Raw genomic sequence first — 22276 nt, forward strand, 5'->3', positions numbered from 1 at the left:
TTTGTTGTTCCATCTCTGCAGCATAAAGGGTGTCAAATTCATGCATTTGCTGTTCAGGAGGAGACATACATTTTGGCTTCATGGCATGGACACTATGCATTTGTTTGCTATCCCTCTGTTGATATAGTTGTTTTAATGAGGAGCAATCAGAAATGTGAAGAAGTCCTCAGATCTGTAATAACCCTTCCAGTAGCCCGTTTTGGGGCTGGTAGAATGTGTCTGTTCCCTATAATGCACAGGATTTAGTGCAGTACTTTTGGGGTTTGCCTTCTGTTTTTCTTTGCCATTGGATAATTGCTCCACTGTCACTTTTGCCCTGTGATCCCTTACAGTTTGAAACAACCTTGATTAAGGAAGGCTGATTATTTAGTGGTCATCTTAAGTACTTCAAGGTGTCTACATATGGTATTTTCCTAGTAATTTTGCACCAAAGTTCAGTGGCATTTCTCTTTCAAACGTATGTTCTTATACCTGAAATACTAATACTTAAAGTATTTTGCTACATTTATGTGCAATTTATCTTACAGAAAACACAGTGTACAAAGTATTGGACTACTTGTTTGTTAGATTAACAATATCAGTTTTAAAAATCAACAGACCATTTTAAAGTATTTTGTATGTCTTGTACTGGATTGCAATGATTGCATTTAAAATGTGCAGTGTATAGCAATGCATGGGAAAAAACAAGTAGTTGTGTAGTAAAGCTGGGCAGAATTTAAAAATAAGGAATAAATTTATGTAACATAAAACTGCAAATGAAGATAAGCCATTTCACAAAATTATGTCGAATTAAGGAAATAAACTTAGCAACACACCTACAATGAAGTGGAGATTTTGAAAATGCCACAATGTTTTATTTCCGTCTCTTCTACATAAAGCTTTCTTTTAATTGTGCTTTTCAAAATGGTAATTTGCACATGGAAGTTGTCCTACCCCACAAATAAAGCATTTCTTAAAGCTCCCATTTGCAAAAACAATGAAAGAAAAAACTTCCTTAAGTTCCTTCCTTTTCTTTGCCTTTGGTTTCAAAGAAAAGAATAAAGAACCAACCCTCTTCAAAAATTAGCCTTTGCTAGAACCATGTTAATTTTTCTGTTTGGTTAACCAAGCACCGATAAGCTCCATTTAATGGCACTGAAAAGAGTGGGAGGTAACATCTCAAATATCTACAATCTCCAATCCACTGCACCTACCAGTCCCAAAAGATGTGGAAAACAGTCACAAATGGACTCCAGAATTGTCTCTTTTCATATGAGAGAAGTCATGGGATATAAATTCACTGTGTTTTATTGTACCCTGTGTCTAAGAACTGGAACCTATGGAATTGCTTTCTATTGTCTCCCTGCAGATTTCTCTTTTGAAACAAAGTAATAGCTGACCATTCCTCATCAGCTCTTTTGAAATAAACGATGAGATGCAGGGCTTAAGAAGGCCATAGCAGAAAATTAAACTGCTTCTGGTCAGTCTTGATATAACATATTTGTTTGTCAGGCTTCCTGTGATTCCTGCATTAACATGTTTGAAATACAGTGAGGGTTGTAGGGGTCAGGTGTGAGCCGCACAGCTGGAAAAATGGCAACGAGATTAATAAATATCCACTTTCTCTCTGCCCTGTGAAAGAAGCCATTCCTGTGCATATTTCATTATGGTTTCACATAAACCTGTGCTACGAAAAGCAGATTACCTGTGACAAGCGTTGTGGAAAAATTTGTGGTTTTGAAGAATTTGAGGTTCTGGGTGTAATGTTATGTAGTGGTACCTCTGGGGCTGAGCCCTCCACAGCCCACCAGCGTCCACAGAGCATCAGCCAGTGCTGGTCTGCTGCCCAGATGCATTCCTGCTTATGGCACTGTCAAGTGGATTGCTTTTTACTGGCCCCCAAGCCCTTTAATGCTTTCAGACTGATCAGTTTAAAAGACTTGTTAAAAACAAAACTAAGGGATGACAGGCTCTTATTGATTGAGGAAAATAATCAAATTTTATATAGGTAGGGTCTTCAGATGTTGTAATGAATTTGATGTGAATAAGGATCTGACAGTACTACAATTTATTGATTGTGAAAAAGTATCTTTCATGTTTATTCAGTAGCAGAGATCATTAGGACTTTTCTCTTAATTTCCCTTTATGTTAAGTCTGACACTAACACATGCATTCCTCTTCATTTCTAGAAGTAACATGGACTGAAAAGATGCTAGTAAATTTTGGTGATTTTTAGAAATAGCCTTATTTGTCTTATCCCTACACCATCTGAAGTTTCTTTATAAATCAAACAGCATTAATCACCTTTAAAAAAATTGAAGATCTTTGTACTAAATGCTTGATAGTTATTTCTAAGTCTGTACTCCTGCACTGTAGTAGCAGTCCCGTGCTAAGAAATTAGTCACAGATGGCAGTTCCCAACTATATTGATCATTTCCATCCTCCCTGTTTTAGCAACAGATCAACCCCTAACAATCATGACCGGATACAGCGCCTGAGACAAGAGTTTCAGCAAGCAAAGCAAGATGAGGACGTGGAGGACAGGAGACGTACTTACAGTTTTGAGCAGCCATGGGTAAGTACACGGAGCCTGCCAAATCTGGAGACGTTGTCTGACTCGCTGTCCCCAGGCCGGTTGGAAGCAGACCGATAGGACGCAGGGTCCTCTGCCTCCACACTTCTGCCCTTTCTGTTATCCCCACTTTTGGTTTAGTGATGTTTATTTAATTTTTAAATTTCTTCAGCCATCTGTCCTTGTGCATATAGCATTATTTGCTCTGTGTTTAGACGCTTGACTCTGTGAGTTACTACTTGGATTTTTTTTCCTCAAAGACAATGTCAATTATTCTGAAATTTTCTAGGAAAATCAGAATAAAACACATACTAACGATAAATAATTTAGAGGAAACATGTAACCTTGTAAATGGTATTTTCTCTGAAACAATATCACTGTGATGAGTTCTTTTCCTTAAGAGGAAGAGCTATGTATTTTCACAGTAAAAAAGGAGAGATATGCATAATAGCATGCTTCACAATAGTACCCCTTTGCCACTTACATTAGCCGAGACAGTCTGTCTTGATATATTTGTCCTAATTGATCATTTAAATCCTGTTCAATCTGATCTAGTGATGTGATAAAATTATGTAAATCCAAGTGCTTATCTTGTTTAACATAATTGAATGAATCAGTGTTGCTTTTTAATCAATTACATATCCTAAATTAGGATCCTTTAGATACAGGACAAATATTTTACTGTATTTTTGTTTGAAATCCCACAATAAAGACAGTGAACAATTTGCTTGTGTTCCCAAAAAAGTGGGAGATGTATGATGACAGCAGTAGAATCTCTCACAGCTCCCTCTAAAGTGGGTGTAGGTGATGGGTTATTGTTACTCAGCATTATGATGCACACGAGACTGAGGTGGAAATAGCCAAAGATCTGCATCTGTGTGTATGAAGTCACTGAGAACAACCTAGGTAATATCATAATGCATATGTCATCTTTGGTTGCCTATTGTGGTGGATATAGAAGATTTTTTGACTATTGTTGGGTCTTTGTGTCCTTGTCCATCTCAAACTCATGAATTTGAACCTGTGGTATTTTTGACATGCAGCATGGAGAGGAACAAAGGTAAATGTATCCCTAAATGACCTAACACTGCTTAACATACTGTATCAGGATATAGGCTTCTCTTTTCCCATGTTAGAAAACCTCTAACCTTCTCTGAAATTGAACAAATAAAATAAACATCTTTTTATGACCAGATGTTTTTTGATTTGATGTGGTGAAGATAATGTGATAGCTCATCACAGTTATAGTGTAGCAGTTTTGGGACGAAAGGGGGCTGGGTGTTGGAAGTACTTTCCATTATGCATATCAACTGCTGTTTAGTCTCCAAATGAGAGATTTGAGCAGCATTCTTGGGAAAACTGTGTATGAGAAAAACTTGCACTCTTGAAGACTTGGGAACTTAACTACTGAAGGTCATGGGCCAAATTGTTGTATATCTAAATGCCATAGCAACTTTAGACAGGCAACTTGGATTTTATTATACTTTCTTGTAATGAGCGAGGAGGGAATTATTTGGATGACAGGCTGATTACCTTAGGAATGGAATAATTTCCTAAATTGTGGGTCAGAACACTGACCTTTCCTTTTTCTCTTATTCAAACAAATGGGATCTCTCTGTTTACTCCCCTTCTACAGATCATGCAAATGAGCCTGAAGTGACTAATTCAGCTTAATGTATTAATATTAATTCTGAAGCTTATTGTTGCTTTTGTAGGAGCTGCTTTGTTGTTAAATACATAGGTGGCCAAATGTTTTATTTTAGATAAGTACTTTACAAAAAATTGGCCCAGAGTATTTTTGAATTATAATTTATTTTTTTTCCATCGTGTACTCCAGCCTTTCAGGATCACAATACTTGGAAAGGATAAAGCAATGATCTCATCCATTTCAGCAATTCACAGTCATTTCAGTGTTAAGGAGCCATAACCCTCTCTCTTATGGGGTGTGTGTTACTTTAACATATTAGTCTAAAATGATGGACTTTGTTAAGACACCCGCTCAAAACAGATCCAGATGTATTATTAAATGCCAGTGACACAAAAAAAAATACAAAAGTGGTTTATAATACATATGCAGGAAAAGTACTTAGATACATTCATCAACATCTTTCCAGTCTTCTCCATCTGTAAGCTCTTGGTTACAAACTGCAGCAGTGAAAAGTGCACCTGTACATGGACTGTTGTTGAAAAGTGTGTTTTCACCTGAGGGAGGTGGGTTGCACAGCTTACATAAACAAAAGACTTTACATCCAGAGAAGCCTCTGAGTCGGATGACAGCAGCCAACTCTGACCTGGTTTGGACAGAAAGAGGGGAAAACCCCATCCACTGAGTGTATGCTATGTGGTGATAAGTAGTTTGCATTTCTCATTAGCAAGTTGATGGGAGGGTTGAGGATAGGGAACAAAGTGCTGATGTGATGTGGGACTATTGGGTACTTTAAGGAAGTGTGAATGAATACAAAGTTTGCAGTCTAAGTAATGGATACTGATGGAAATCTGGCAACTCTGAGGATATTCAGAGGAGCTCAATAGCTCAGAAACCTGCTAATATATTATCAAAATGATCCTATGGACATCACCAACTCCAATCCATCCCGGACTGTTAATGGCCTGTGACACAAGAGTCCGGTTACCTGTGATGAATACCTTCAGTCTTCTCCACTTGTTGGAGGCACATCTCCATACCACGGAGCACTACATCATGCTGGCTATGAGCGGTAACTGTGGCAGAGAGACCAGTGCTGGATCCCATCCCTTTCTGTCTGTGCACATCAGGTGAAGGCTGTTTCTCTGTAGATGAGCGATGTGACAGAGCTGGACGTTTTGCCTGGCTGTGTTTGCCCTGCCAGTAAACAAAATACTTGACTGGCTATGAGTGTTCATACAGCATCAGGCAGCTTAACAGACACAAAAAGTGATAGTGCTGGAATGAGATGACACTGTCTATTAAGCAGCATAATATTTCTGCTCAAGGCCATTTGAATGACACACTGTTAAGGTTTAATAACTGACTAACTTGCAACATCAAGCCATCTCTAAAACCCAGTAGTTCAGCAATTGAGTCACAGCTTTATGAAAAGGTTTTTGCATTTGTTTATTTTAAGATAACTTTCTCAGGCTTAATAATTTTTTTTCTCTTACATGGCTTTTTTAGTTTTCGTGTTTCAAAAAACAAGGTACAAGAGGGTTTCAAGGGCAATACTGTATGCCTGATGTTGCACGGGGAAAACAAAAAAGAAAAATAACATAAAATATGATTAATTCATTTTAATCCTGCTGGTGTTAATTCCAGTCAGAGTTTGCAGAAACGTGTATCTGGGCATGTAGAATTGCGTGGAATCACAGTATGTCTGCTAATATTTAAGGCCCTTGCTGTTGTTATGACATTTTTATATCAGTGCAGGATTCTTTTGGGGCTGATTTTTCTGTTCAGTACCAAAGTTGAGCCTCTGGATTTTGTTCTTTTCTGGGTAGTATTTGGTCTGCTGAGGTTTATCCTTCCTTGCACCAGTCCTGGGGTTTGGGGGATTTTGGTTGTAATTTGTTCCATATCTTGTATTTTTTCCTAGTCACATCTTAATTAACAGATCCCCACCTTCAATAACAAAAACACAGCATTATAGCCTTAAATGTCATGGGAATGAACAATCCAATTAAAAAAAAAGAGCATATTAAATCCATTGAAAACACTACAACTGTTTGCCAGTCCTGCTTGTAGAAGCACACCAACAATCAAAAAACCCCACAAAGATGCAGGAGGGACAAAAGTTGGTGGTTTCTTTCTTCATCTTTAGTAAAAATATCAGTGTTAAAAATGGAAAGTGGCTAATTCCATTCACAAATACATTCATCTCCAGTCATCTCAGATCTATTTGGATGGTGGGAGAAAATTGTCATCAAGAGAGCAGCTGAGCAAACTCTACTTTAAATATTTAGGAGTCAAATAAAAAGATAACAGCTAACTGGGTCAAAATAAATACACTACCTGACTTGCCTGAGTATAGCTTTAATTATCTGCACAGATTTGTGAAAGGTAAATAATTGCATATTTTTCATAGAGGAAAGACTCCAGAAGTCCTAATAACATACTTAGGCATGGCCAGATAGATAAAAGTTCAGAAAATTCAGGGACTATGCTTTTTTTCCTGCTGTTTGTTGGTGTATAGATCTTGTCTCTAAGGCAGATTTAAAGAAAAAAATAATTCTTTTTTTTTCTGTTTATGGTACTCGTTTCTTATGCCTGTATTCAGGTCCTTGACCTATTCAAAGCCATAATGAATTCTAAATAACCTAAAATTATTTAAAAAAAAATGAAAGCCTGATTTTTATTGCTGTAACTTTGACTGTAACATTAATTTTCCCTGGAAAAATGAATAACAGACTATATTCAAAACAAACATTGTAAAGTTTATATCAGTCTATAAAGTGTGTAGAATTACTCGACACATTAATGAGAAAGAAAGGTAGTATATTAATTCTTTCTACTATGAATCCATTTCAAGAGTCTCTTTCAGGATATTTTATTCAAGATATTAGGCAATATCTAATGGAGCATTGCAGTAGACAAAGAATACCTTAGGAGCTAAATTGTTGTGTCTCCTACCCCAATCTATTTCAGAGAGGAAACCAAAATTGTGCAGGGTAGCCTCTCCACAGGTAGTTTCTCTTCAGCTGTGTATTTAATATCCATTCTGTGTCAAACCTGAGAAGGATTTAATGAAATACCAGCAATTTCTTGCCAAGATGTAGGCTCTGACTTTAAAATTCTATATTTTAAACTTTTTTCCCCTACTAGTTTCAATCTACTGATTTATGTGAAACGGAAAATGAAGATCAAAAATTTTTAAAATAAATGAAATCATTTCAGTTTGTAAGCAAACATAGTTATAGCTCATAGGCATGCAGTGCCTGTAAATACCCCAGGCAAAATTTCAGGGCTCTCTAAGTGGTTTGTTTCTACCATACTGTATTTTCTTTCTGCTGCTGCTATACATATAATAGAAATCTTTGTCCCATACCATGCCATTCAACTTTCTATATATACACCATAGAAAGATGCACAAAGGGATGGGTTTTTCTTATTATATGGTGTTTGAATTAATACACACACCTGTTGGCAATTTTTAAAAGAAATATTGCTATATGTTCTGTTCACCATAGCAACATAAACAAAAAGATGGAAGTAAAAATAGTTTTCAAGGATATCTCCCAGAACCATTGAATGTTTTTTATCATTCTGAGTTTTGATATACACAGTTACTGGATTGTCTGTCATCTGTGCCAAGTACATTTACACATAAAGCAGGCAAGGTCTTTTAATCTTATTTATTTCTGATTAATGATGAACTGTGGACTTTTGGGGGACCTTGTGTCTACCAACTTCCCAGGTGAATGTGAAACTTCTTGGTTAAACACAGAGCTTAATCTGGAAAATAATTAGCACACTCAATATTAAATAGTGATCTTTTCTAATAACTGGGAAAATACTAAGGGACTTGTTCCTTTAGTAATCTTCCTACTAACTGTTTCTTTATCAATACAAAGGAATACTATGAGTCTGAGCAAGCATTTCTCCAAGCTTCTCCCTATGGCAGTAGGCTGTCAGATAGGTGTGTCATCTCAAATGCTGGATCTCTGGTAACCTGAACTGGTTGGGTCTCCCTGAAAGCCCAGGGCCCCAGATTGCCCTTGTGATCCGTAATTCTGTGGCAACTTTGATCTGTGCCGGTCCTGCAGAATTCATGCTGCCACCATGCAGAGCTACCCTCTGTGGGCTGAAATGCCATTCTGCAGGGAAAGAAACTGTGTGGGCAGCCAGTGGTTTAGCTAGGAAAGAGAGGAGAGACCTTCACCCCTAAAATATGCTGCCCTTTACTGCCGAGAGTGGTCAGTGCAACATGAGCTGTGGGGATACATTCTCTGTGAAATGAAAAAATGTTGCTTGCATAAAGTGAGAAATCCATAGAAACTTTTGACTTCGCAGCCCTGGTTTTAAATTAATGCCTCTTTGAGAAGAGAGCTGTGTAATTTCATGTATTTTAAAGCACAATTTTACATGCTGAGTACTGTTTAACAATGCTGAATGCAATAACTATCATTGCCACTTAAATGTATTGTGGAAGACACGAACATACATTTATTTGTATAATGCAGCCTTGGTTGTTATTGTGGCCTTGACCGCATCTTGATTTAAAAGGTCAGTGCTTGTCATACATCTCATTGCAAACAAGGCCAGAGTTCTTATCAATCTGTACTGTGAAGACCTAGCTCTTGCTAGGTTTGTTGGATGATTTCAGGTTGTTATAATTGTACTTAGCCTTGTGTTGATATCAGTGTTAAAATTACTGTGTTATGTGTATTCCTTACACGTTTTTTTGTTGCGGTTGGAAGATGTGAAAATAGTTCAACTTTTTTTTTTTAATTATCTCCATTTTGTGTTGACAGAAATGGGGTATGCATGTATATAGATGTGTGTCTGTGTATATATTTTATATAAAAATATATGTATGAAAGTATACTTTGAGAATTGAGACAAAATTGCCAATTAGCTTTTGAAGACTAAGGTTACTTACAATATAAATATTTTTGGTTTATAATCAAAAGCATGTTGAAAAGATAAATTACTGTATGGAGATTTGCATTTTTCTGAACAAGTTAAGAATCCAAAAAGTTATATGTTAAGTCTTTATATCATCATGACCATATATCAGTGTCATTCATTATGGTATCACTGAGGCTTTTCATTAAAAGATTTGAAAGAAAGGCCTTTTCGTTAATAAGATGGAGGAATGTACCTGTCTGTGTGTATATATGTTATGGAATATGTGATTGCATACAGAAGCAGTATTTTTATGTCTCATTGCCTATTTTTGGATGCTTGAAATCAAGTAGCAGATTCAGTTATATGAACAGCTTATTGTAGATGTGAACAACATGCAGACAGGACTCTAAATAAGTATCGTTTTCAAATTAGTTAAATATTGCAAATCTGCTTAGTTTAACGGGGCATACGGGTACGCATACCTTCAGAAAATCGGATAATGGATTTTAGATGTTTTCCTTTAGACCCATCAAATTATAAATGCTGTCCATTAGATGAAATTCTTTGTGAACTGCTGAGAATCCAGACCTAACTCCTCAGATCCAGTCACTCTGGGCATGTGTTACAGTGAGCAGACAGGCGTGATAGTCCTTGCCTCTATTTAACCATTGGTTCCTGTGTGCATTAAAAAAAAATATCTCTAAATCTACGTTTTGATCTTAGTCCATTCATAGTCCATTAGGGCTTTCAAAGCCTCTGTCACTTTAGTAAAGGCTTTTGTGGTAACTTCAACTCTCTGCACATGTGTGTGCATGTACTTGCATTCATGCTTTCTAGATGATGCATTTTAGTATCTTGTATAAACCTAAATTGAGCAGCAGCTCATTCTAGCTCCACCTGTTTGGTAATTTAACCATTCCCTGAACTGTAAAATTCTTTAATCTGTTATATTTACAGTGAACTGAAAAAAATGAAACTTGTGTTTTCAAATAAGGAGAAACAATTCTGATTTTATGTCTTATCTGTGATAACTACTTTCTCACATATGACGTAATGTAGCTGGAAGATTTCCAACATTGTTAAAGTGGAACCCATGAAATGAGGAGATTGGCTCTAAAATCTTAGTTTAAATGTTTTTATTCCTTATGGAGAAGTTGAGATGGGAACTTCTGAGTTTCCCTCTGGTTCTCTGTAAGCTGCTTATAACCACACTGGAGAGAATTCACAAATAAATCTTGTGATTTTCAGGTAATCACTCGCTTCCATAAGCTGAGCCCTTCAATAAAATACCAAATGTCAGAAGACTCTCAATAAAGTCAAGAAAGTTAGAAATGTTGACATATGCAGTAACTGTAACACTGCTCTGTATGTGTTGCCCTTATTTAATATAGTAGGAAATCTCCATGGGGGTTGTTGGTTTGGCCATACATATGTACAGCTTATTCACCTCTAAGAAAATTTCCCACAAGGCTGACACACGATTCTGTTTTCTCAACTTGTTGCTTCATCATACCATTCCTAAAGTATTTTCATAAGAAATACTGTTTTACTGAGGTTTTACAGAGTAAATCTATTCTGAAATAGACATCAGTCTTGCATTAAGGATTCTCTGAAATAAGTTCTCCGCTACTCATAGTCTGTGCTTTCGCATTCTTTGCACAATAATCTTCTCATAAATCTTGTAATCTTCTCATAATCTTCTCTGGGAAAAGCAGTTATTCACCAAATTTTATCTGTTAAATTCTGAGCCGAGACTGATGATCTGTCTGAAGTGTATTGTTATTGAAAATCAAGTTTCTAAAAGTTGTACACCTGTTTCAAATTTGTTGTGTTTCTGGCTACCTGCAGGTACTTGGCTATATAGTAAGACAAAGGAGAAGTTTATGTCACAAATGACAACTGTCTAGTTTCTAAAACTTTTCTTCAATGTACGAAGCTTTTCAGAAGCCTTTTATCTTGCAGATATTTATAAGCCATTATGATATCTTTCTGCTGCAGAAATTATAATGGCAAAAAACAAGAGATGTTTGTTTTGAAGGAAGGCACAGATAAAAAGGAAAAAAGTGCTTTAACAAAAGCAAGTCTGAGACAAGTTTTTTCATTCCCAGACTCAGACAAGTGGTTATGCTTCCTAACCTTCCAGTGAGTAGACTTATGTATTTTGAATAGAACTGGAAATTTTAAGCCAATGAAATGATGCTCTGTTTCTTTGTTAGATGAAACTTTATTATTAAAACAACAAGAAAAGCCCATAATACTCTTTGACTTTTGTGGCACCCTATTTTGCAACTTGAAATCACAAAATCTGAATAAAGTAGTAATATAAAATGAAAAGGGATATCTCTACAAAAGTAAACTTTTTCATAATCCAAAGTTTGAATCCAGCCGTTCTGCCAGATCTTGACCAGTAATGCTCTGTATTCCCAGAAAGGCCATCCATGTTCACTTGCTCCTGGTATTGGCCTCAAAGTTTCAAATTGTCGCCTCATTAAGATGTTATCTAAAATCCTTCTCAGAGATACAGGATTCCCCATTGTCCACAAGAGACTTGCTAAATTTGTCTACTTGATCATATTGAACCAGAAAATGTTTCCCCATCTCTCTGAAAAGCAAGCGGTGCATGTCTGGGCCAACAACAAATAGGATGGTTACACTAAGGGAGAGCATCCCTTGAGCGTACTGGTGAGGTTTGAAAGAGCTGTTGTGCTCCTTCCTCCCTCAGATCCTCAGTGTGGTGTAAAACTTAGCATTACCATAGCTAGGCTAACTTACAGTGTCTGAAGATCTGTTCCACTGACTTAATTTAAATTTCAGTGTTACTATAAAAGCATAACGTATTCTGGACCAATATTTTCCTGATACATCACAGAAATGGTAGGTCAGAAACAGAATCTGTAGCACAGGCCACTGTTATGGGTCAGAATTTAACCTAATTATTATGAAAGACCTACTTAAACCACATGTTGAAACAAACATAACTGTATGTATGCAATAACAATTTAAATGATAACTCTTTTGTGGGCATTTTTCTGCTTTGTTTAAGACATTTTTGTTTTCATTTTGTAGCCAAGCACCAAGACATACTCACAGAGTGGCAGACACTCAGTATCAGTAGAAGTTCAAATGCAGCGGCAGCGGCAAGAAGAAAGAGAGAGTTTCCAACAAGCTCAGCGGCAGTACAGCTCATTACCCAGGTATGGTAACTGTCTGAAGCTATTCAGTGCATATGAGCCTGGAGCTAATTTCATTTGTGGAAGGAAAATGTTGTACTTAGTGCAGACACTTTTGTTTAGCGTTGATATAAGGTAGAATGTATTCAATGTGGAAGAGACATAAAATTTCTTAAGTGAGAGCACGTGGTAGATGTTGCTTTTAGGAGAATTACTTCTTGCTTGATTTCAGTGGGATTTGATGACACTCAGCACCCAACAGAATTGAGACATTAAAACAAAGCTATTTTTTGTGGGACACCATTCAGTTTAATTTTCTGCAATAACGGAAGTCTCCTGAGCATGACATGGGTTGTCCCCTCTTGACATGTCAGTGGCCTAATTCCTTACTAGGTAGAAATTCTATCTTAGTGATGTTAATGCAGAGGAAAAATTAAAAGGAAAAAAAAATCTCAAGACCTCAAACAAAAGAATATGAAACTGAGAAACTCTGTCTAAAAAATCAGGACCTTCAAGTTTCAAGTATATACATTTCTTATAAGTTCCTGGGTCATTAGCAATGGAATGCTGAAAGTTAATACACTTTTCATCTAAAAAAAAAATCTGTATTTTTAAAAAATCTTAGATTTTTTGAAATGAGCTGTTTGGGCAAAATGTCTTTTACTTGATATTTAACTTTAAAAAGTATTAAAAGTTTACCCAACTTGTATTGTAAATTAGCTATTATAGTTAAGCATTATGCAAATAGTCTTTGCATTTTCAAATATCAGTGGCAGTGGTTGAATGAAGAGTCATTTACATCGGAGGTTGGTGTCAAATTCCCTTCCACAAGGTTGTGTTATTTTTTGTGCTTTGTGTGGAAATGGTGTAGAGAAAAAATTTTTGTGATGTGTTTTACCAAGTGTATCATAACTCCTTTTTTGGAAACAGAAGCTTCATAATCAAAGTTATCTAATCAGGATCCTACCAACAACTTTGAAAATAAAACATCAGTCAGATTTTCACATGCTATAACACTTTTCAGTGTAGAATTTTTCTGTTAAGTTTGGAAGGTAGGAAAGGAAAATGTAAAGTTAGTGTGGTTTTTTTAGTTTGTTAGTTCTTCATTTTGAAAATCTTAATGTTCACTTTACTTCTTATCTCTACCTTGCTTCTGAAGTGACCACACCTATTACTGCCATATTGTTTTTCCTGAGAAATTCTCTTTCAGTTTTGCTAGCCCCGGCAATGCACAGGTTGAGTAGAAGAGCATGGATGCTAGTGTCACTTTTAAGTTGAGGTGATTCTTAAAATTTGCTTCACTGTCCTGCTCAATCACTGGTAGCATTTAAAAGTTGGAAGTCAGTTGCAATGCAATTCCAGTGACAGAAATTAATAACTGTAAGGAGAAAATTAATCTACAAGAAATTTGGAAAATAATGCTTTGGGTCATAGAAAGGATTGTTTTGAAAAGAGTGACAGAACTTCACTCAATGTGGTTTTCAACATGAGAAATGACCAGCAAACTAGCAAAGCATGTTACTGAGTAATTAATGACAATTTAATGACTTTGCTTGAGCACTCTGGGTATTTGAGCTGTGCTGCAGAGCAGACAGAATTTCAGGACCTTGGCCTAAAGTTGAGCACTGTAAATACCACGATACTCCTATAACAAGCTGGGATATCCAGTTCTCCAGCTTTACAAACTGTTCATAACTCTGTGACTGATCTTTAAAGAAATCTTTCTGTTACTCTGAAACTTAGGTCCCAAGCTTAATGTTGCAACTGTGGCTTTGTAATGATTAAAGTTTTGCACTGGCTTCATTCTTGAGCTTTGTTGCTTTTCATCTTGCATAGTCTTTAGGAGACTGCTTTCTTCTCTTTATATATTCAAATCATTAGTACTGAAGACAAATAAAATTGAGTCAGTTTTAAAGGATCTTCCCAGAAAGACAAGGAATGTGGGCCAACTAATTTTGAACAAGTACCAGAAAACAGTCAGTAAATTAAATTAGTTCAACTAGTCATCCTCTTGTCCCATGTGAAACTGTAAAAGCAATGTTTAACTCCAAGTTAATTTTCTAGTACTTAAAATTTATCTTGCTCTAGATCAGAAACCTGACAGTTTCGTAGCCTACAGAGGTTCGTTCAATTTGCTCTTGTTCCAGGGAGTGATAAAACATGGCTCAGAAACATCGTTTCTTTGGCAAAGTTGCATATGTGAATATCGAGAACAGCTATAAAAATTTGCATAAGAATTTACATTATGTTGTAATTTATGCTGTAATAATTTACATTTACCCTGAATAACAATTTTCATCCAGAGGTCTCAAAATCTGTTATAAAATAAGGTGGATAGGGTCATTTTCAAATTATGTGTGTGAAAGGAAGATTGAAAAAACATTAGGTGACTTTTTACTTTTACTAATGGTAGAAAAATTCTCTGGGTCTCCTGTCTCTCCACTGTTGGATGAGGCCACATTGAGTCATGTGTGTTGACATGAAAAACCAAACCATATATAAACAACTAAATTATTTTCTTATTGATTAATGTCACAATATATTTTGTTCTACTGCCTGATTCTCATACACTAATTTCAATCTCAAAGTGGGTATCTCTTTTGCTGCAGCACAAAATTGTTTTACTTTATCATCACCAATCTTATTTAAATTCATAAAAGCATCTAGCAGCTTGATAGTAAATTAAAGCTATTTCAAAACCATAATCCGTCTTCAAAATAATGTGATGATTTATTGTGAAAAGAGATAAGAATTTCTAATTCCTACATGTATTTGATTTATTTAACTACCCCCTGGAGCCAAAAAAGGAGCAAAAAAGGTTATCTCTGCCTTTTCTTTTATGAAAGCTATAGCAAACTGGGTAACAGTCCTGATAGCACAAAATTTCTTAGTTCTGGAAATGGGAGGAAGAAACTCTCATCTGTGCGACTACCTATCAATAATGAGCTTTATCTTCTGACTTGTGCAGTGTTAGAGCAAATGTTTTAAAGATCTGCCGGTTGCATTTTTAATCAAGTGTGAATCTAGATTCAAATCTTTCATGAGTGACTTTACAAGTGCTGGCTGTTATCTGGTTTCTTAGGAAGCACAACAATGTGTATGGTCTTTCCTAGTCTGCAAATGAACTGAAGCACTTTTTTCTTGAGAACAGGATGGTGGTTGTAACACTGGATGGGTTTTCACAGCATATTCCTCCTGGAGAGGCCTAGAAATATAGTTCAACTCTATAGGAAATGTTCTCCCAACAAAAGAGGCAAGATGCCTCTTTGGGGCAGAAGAAAACATGACTTCTGGAGAATGCTATAGCTGGGGGAAACCTGATGGCATTGAAGAAGCACCCTTCTTCCCAGAGATTGTCAATAACAGCATAAGGGGAATGAGAACATTTGTCTTAAAAGCCTCTTCCATTTTTCTTTCCAGGCAAAGCAGAAAAAATGCCAGTTCAGTATCTCAAGACTCCTGGGAGCAGAGCTATTCCCCTGGAGAAGGGTTCCAGACTGCAAAGGAAAATCCCAGATATTCCAGCTACCAGGGATCGAGGAATGGCTATATGGGAGGACATGGCTTCAATGCCAGGGTAATGCTAGAAACACAAGAACTGCTTCGTCAAGAGCAGAGGCGGAAAGAACAACAACTGAAAAAAAAAACTTCTTCTGAAGGGCCTGGCAACTATGACTCATATAAGAAAATTCAGGACCCTAATTATACCCCTCCTAAAGGGCCTTTCAGGCAAGATGTACCACCTTCACCATCTCAGGTAGCGAGGCTGAACAGATTGCAAACACCAGAAAAGGGAAGACCGTTTTATTCTTGAGGTGAAGAAAATGAAGATCAACTTATCATGCAATAAGGAACATTTTCATATAAAGACTTATATTTTGAAAACTTTCTAAACTAATGGTACTAAGGAATATATCCATTGTCTGTTTCAGTGCCTTTAAAACTATGGGCAAAGCGTTGGTAGGCCTTATGTCTTTGCCGTTCTGTCTCAAGTGTTGAATTCATGGAAGGATGTTCCACCTTTGACAATCATAGCGGAAGTGAGCAACGCCGCCCCTGTGTATCGAGTCCTGTAGCCCAGTCCAGTAGTTGTCAATGGCTTATTACTAGGATTTGTTGTAATGTGTTTTACTTTGCAGTGACTTATTACACCAACATGCAGCTTTGTGGCATAAAATTAATGAATTTGAAGTTGAAGGAAGCATTGACATGTCCTTTTTTATTTCTCTTGGGTCAGGAGGAAGGTTACATATCACTCTTGAGTGGATAAGGCTTAGCTCCAGTCTGGATTGCAGTTGCAGTTCTAAGATGTTTTATGGCGGAGTCATTATGAGTCTTTGTTGATCAATATTTAAGTGTCTATATGCTGAAAAACTATCCTTCTCCTATTATGCACATATGCACTCTTTTTCTCTCTCTCTCCCCACTCTGAGCTTATTAAAAAAGCCTTTATCCTGACTCATGAGGAAAACAATATTAAGCTTTCAGTTATCCTGAGAATCCTGTTACAATTGCCTTATAATCTTAATACACAGTCCATTACAAATGAAATAACTGGAGAGAAACTATACAGTCACAGCCAAGCCCTTGATAAGTATATTTTACTATTTTATTAAAAATGAGAAATTATGAACAAATATACAACTGAGTTCTGCTTTGCTTTACTTCTAAATGAATTGGTCATATGGCACCTGTGTCTAGGAAGAGAACTAGGGAGGGTATCATCCCTTGGTCATCTGATACACAGTTGTCTTTGGGCAGATTTTGGAGATTGCTTGAAGCAAGAGCAGAAGAAATCAAAGTTTTTCTTTGGATCAAAAAGCTGAAAAGAAAACAAATTCTTCTTTTTATGATTTGTGAACCTTTGTGGACAATTGCTTTGTGCTTCCGTATACTGTATTGTTACATCGTGATGCTACATTAAAAATAAACCTTTAAGTATATGAATGAGAGAGAAGTGGAGACAAACTGTTACACATCATCCTGAAAACATGTCAGTATCCAAAAATAACTAAAGCAAAAAAGATTGCTCTAGCAGTGAGTAATATTTGAATGTGCATATGGGATATGAGAATTTCTTTTGCAGCAGCTGTTTTTATATTTGTTGGTCTGAACTTCGTGTATTGTAAAAAAATATAGCTGGGTTGCTGAAGTGCCTGCAAATCCTGATGTGAAAAGGCTTGAGAATGGATCTCAGCCTATCGTGTACAAAAAGGAAAGAGAGAAAGCAAGCAAGCAAGCAAGAAAATCATGTATTGCGTGATTTAAAAAAAACGCCTATTTTTTTTTACTGGCACATTTTATTTTTGCGCCAACTCGTTTCTAGAATATATGTGAAATATCAGCACACATATCTGTGTATTTTATGCCTGTTTGTTAACAGTTTTTGTTGTTAATAATGTACTCCATGTTTAAAAGTTGTTATTAGTGTAAGCACAGTGACATTGGATGACAATAGCTCTTTTACGCAGAATTTACAAAACTGTGTAAAATGGCTTTCCATGTACATATGAAATTTAGAATAAAAGGCTGTTTCCATCCTTGTCTTGGTATTGTCTGTAGACCCTTATGAGAACTGCTGCAGACACTGAGTTTAAAAAATATTTAACAGATGTTATTTTATCCTATTCCTAATGGTTTACGTGTGTCTTTCTGTGAGCACTTATAAACATCAGAAAAAAAAAAAAAAAAAAGAAAAGATTTACAGCCCAGCTGAACACCTGAAGACTATCCTCAGAGGGAAAAAACACTCAGTTTAATGTCCTGTGTTATTTTAGGCCATACCTGTGACATTTAAAAGGTACATTCTTAAGACTAACCTCTGTTGCAGAAATCTTCCATGCTGTAGCATGGAGTCCTCTCCCCGAGGAGAGCACTGTCAGAAGGGCACCTGCTGTGCTCTGGCCAAATCCGGGCACGTGTGAGGAAGCCCCCTCTGCACTGAGTGTGTGTTTTGGGCTCTGATGGGAGCCCTTCACAGGAATGTTGACATGGTGAAAAATGGGAAAAGGCAGATTTATGAATAAAGCAATATTTACGGTGTCAGTGATACTCTGTTTCCCCCATTAGTATTGGAGCTGTGTCTGGTTTTCTCCCTCTTCCCCTCATTCCTCCTTTTGTTGGATACTGCAGGAATGTCAATCATAATTCTGTCTATGCATGACATCAGGCTGTTGCCATGGCAATAACGGTGTCAAATTATTCACTGTGACTTTATTGTGGGATCTCAAGGGGAAGAGTAGGAGGAGCTGCAAGGTGGACAGGCAGCTTTCGGTGCCCAAGTAAACTAAAGGCATGATTTTGCAAAAGATCTAAATTGTAGTGGCTTGTAGTTGCAAGGAAATAATTGCATTTGCGATTTTGCAGGCCTTGCTGTCTCATCTCCTGACTGCATTCCCAGATTGCATAGTTTGATGTTTCTATGGAATTATTTGGACAGGCAAATAATTGCAAGCACTAAAAAATGCATCCACAGGAATGGAAAACATGCTGAAGTCCTTTTCAAAATGAGGTCTTTGATAAACTGTTGTAGGAAAAAGGGCATATGTTTGGAAAAGTATGAAGTACGGGATGTTTTACGTGTGAGAATGGCATATGTTAAAGTTTACCCTTCTATGAAACTCCTCTTCAAGGTGTTAACAATTTGCCATAATTAGATGTGTTCATGAAAGAAGGCAGATGTTCTCTTTGGGCCATGTCTGTGTTATGTTAGTAAAGAATAAGGTCTTTTTCTGGCTTCATCATCTTGTCTTCTTCCTGACATAGCGTAGACAGGATTTCTAATATTAACTCCCATAAGTTGCAAAGGGCGATAAGGAAGTGGGAGGGAGATATTTTAATAGAAAATGACCTTTAGTTCTGCATAGTGAATAGATTCAAAAGTTAATTGAGCTAACTACATTACTGCAGTAATTTGTTTGTGGACGCATTATCATTATGAGATTAACTCTGTAACGTTAGTGCATTTAAGAATGGTCACAGGACAGACTGTAAGGGAACTTACAACATTGAGGAGTGGGTGTAAAGCTTGCATGTTTTTCTCTGTTGAAACCCTAAAAAAAATCATCTGCAAAGCCTGCAGTTTTTTATCAAAATAATTTGTTAATGCTACTGAAATTCCATGGGAAAGTTTAATATTACTAATGCAGAAGACTGCTGCCTTTCTTAAAAAATATACTTCCTCTCTTCTTATAGGGCCTCTTTGGAAACAAGAGTGCAGCCCCAGTGAGTTATTGCATGGGACAGAGAGTTTAATATATGTCTTTGAGAACTCTGCCATCAAAAACAGCAAAAAATGGCATAGAGCCCAGCTGAACATGGTCGGAGAGTACGATTGCCATTTATTGCTGGCAAACAGCAGGAAGAACAACAAAACAATATTTAAACCCATCATGACTGTAGATATATGGCCTGCCTTTCAAAGCTGTGCTGATGTTTTGCTCACGTTCGCTCTGTTTATGAGTGTCTGTAACATTACATTTATCTGTGCTGGGTATGTTGAGAAGGGAAGGGAAAAAACCTTGGCCAGACAAGGAAGAGATGCGGATTATCGGTGTTGGCTAAACACAGGATATTCTTGAGTAATTCAAACCTTTGAACTTGTGTTGTTGAGACTTAAAGTGAATTTGGCTGTTGCATGTCCTGGCTTGCAAGTCTATTTTCAAAATATTTCCTAATTCTATTTGCTGTGCATGACTCTTTCTACATCTTTCTCTCCCGAGTCTTCAATCTAGTTCCTAGGAGTTGTGAGGAATCTGTCAGGAATGCAAACACAGAAAAAACCTCATTTTTTTTATGCTGCTGTTGTGCCACCACACTCTGGCCTTCCAGACTCAATTTAAAGTTCAACCCTAACTTGGCAGACGAAGAGCAAGGGTCAGAAATTCAGGATGGGGGACTGACTTTGTGAAAGTAGGGTTTGTGTGTGTGCATGTACATGCGAGGAAGCAAGGAAGAGAGAGGCACAGATTGGATTCATTTGCCTTTAATTCATGTCCAGCTTGAAACCCTCTTCAGAAAATCTTGTAGGATTTCTTCAGAGTTTTTTCCATCTGTGCAGAAACCAGCTGATGATTTGATGCACATGGTTATTGTTTCATGCACTCTTGTACATCTCTTCTATTTTGTATCAGCATCACACTCTCTCTTTTACATCTGCTGATTAATTCTGTTGCATTTATTTGTGTCTCTAAATGGCATGCAATTCATTCATATCCTAGGCTGCTTCTTGCTAGTGATTGATACTTCTCTCTTAGCTTTGCAAACATATTTTAATATTTTTCTGTCCCTGGGAGTAGTGTTATCTTTTGTAATTTACACTTTAATCACATTTTAAAAATTGAGACTGGAAGCTTGAGTTGGGATTACACAAAAGCAGACAAAAGAATATGGCTTTGCTTTCTATTCTGTGTGCAGCCTACACGTCCCAGGCAGTTGTAGGAACTGCACGGACTACTGTCTGAATCAGGTAAAGAAAAACATCAAGCCCAGGAGCTTTGGAGAATAAAAAAAAGTTAAGGAAAGTTTTGAAAATATTTATGCCCACTGCATGCTATCTACTGTTGAAAAAAACAGTAATTCCTTAGAAGTATCACTCTGTCTGACTGGTTTCAGATGGTTTCAGAGCTCAGACAGACGTGACTGTGGTTTAAAGAGAGACGGATGGAAGAGGAAGCTGCTTGTGCCCTTCCAAAGGATGCCAGGACCCACTTCCCTTGCAAATTGGCTCCCAAAATACTGTTTTCAGCTGTACATCTTACAGCAACCAAGGTCTGGAATGGACTTAGATTCACACATTGAGCTGAAAACTGTAGTGACATCTGTCAGAGAGGGAGGGATGACAGCCGTGGGTGATAATAGCTTCAGTTATCCGATTTTAATCTGCTTGTTTGTTGGAGTAATCTTTGTCTTAAGAAAATAAGAAAAGAAATGAAGACTGAGGGAAGGGAGTAAAATGCAAGCAAAAAGGCTCTCCGCTCCCTTCCACTATTGTCACCATTACAGCCACTGGTAGGTAGTTGCCTTTTTTTCCCCTTCATGCCCCAAAGGCTTAAAAAGAGCTAAACCAGTTGACAGTAGCCAGTGCAAAACTCATGACCCTCCTAGAGATTCACTCTATTGTGTAGCCCATAAGATGTGAATTAAGAACACAATAAGTAAAACAACTTTACTGTCCCTCTGTTATTTCCTCTGTGGGTTTTCCTGGAGTGTGTTTAGATTGTCAGTCCTTGGGACTAGGGGCTGTGTTTAGTTTTTTATCCTATATAGAACAGAATACTATTGTTGTCAGGAAGAGCTAGTAAGTATTTGGGGACTTTTCAGTGTGAAAGGAGCTTTTTTAAAGTTGGTTTATATGGATTTTTGCAACAGGTGCCTGACTGTCCCATTTTTGATGTATTCCTAGCCCTAGCAATATTCTCATTTGTAAGTACAGAGCATATTGCTGGAACCAGTAATAGCTGGGGACTTGCTACATTTGGCAGTTAAAATGAGTTCCTCAGGTGTCTTCATTTAACTACTACTTCTTTAAAGCTTTTATAGAGGGAGGGAGAGAGATCTCTTCCTAGTGGAAATAGGAAATACATTCTCATGGTCACTGCTGGAAGCTGAAGAACTATCTAGAGGAATTTTAAGAGATTTTGAGAAGCTACAGCCTTCTGCCAGGAGCCCAGAACAGTTATCACCTTTGTGTTCAGCAAGCTGGAGAAGACATTAGTTTTCACTGTTCCACTGCTATAATTCTTATTCCCACTTAGAACTTGCTGAAGTCTGAGACCCCCTTCTGGGTACCCATCACATTTTATATCTTCCTTAGGGGCAAATGCAAAGCTTCATAATACTTCAGCTGTAGCCAGGCTATTAAAAGGCAGTAAGGTCTTAGGAACAGGAAGGTCTTTGCTTAAAACTTTGTGTCTAATGATGATGTATGTTTTGTTTCATTCTTTCAACCACCTCTTGGTTCCTGTCCATGACACACGTCTTCCTCAGTTTTCTCAGCATATGGTACATTCAGGC

The 22276-nt window shown here is 37.1% G+C and overlaps 1 protein-coding gene across 12 annotated transcripts in view; it reads left to right on the top strand.

Moving 5' to 3' along the window:
* PARD3 (par-3 family cell polarity regulator) overlaps nucleotides 1-17801 on the top strand; it is a 457172-nt gene extending 439371 nt beyond the window's left edge. For all 12 annotated transcript variants that reach the window (XM_074832438.1, XM_074832496.1, XM_074832455.1 and 9 more), the window contains 3 exons: nucleotides 2434-2554; nucleotides 12159-12286; nucleotides 15683-17801. In XM_074832438.1, the coding sequence (XP_074688539.1) occupies nucleotides 2434-2554; nucleotides 12159-12286; nucleotides 15683-16076 (643 nt within the window). In that variant the 3' untranslated portion in view covers nucleotides 16077-17801. The remainder of the gene's footprint in view (nucleotides 1-2433; nucleotides 2555-12158; nucleotides 12287-15682) is intronic.
* The last annotated feature ends 4475 nt before the right edge of the window (nucleotides 17802-22276 follow it).

Source organism: Strix aluco, chromosome 1, assembly GCF_031877795.1.
Source record: "Strix aluco isolate bStrAlu1 chromosome 1, bStrAlu1.hap1, whole genome shotgun sequence".
In the NCBI taxonomy this organism is placed as follows: Eukaryota; Metazoa; Chordata; class Aves; order Strigiformes; family Strigidae; genus Strix; species Strix aluco.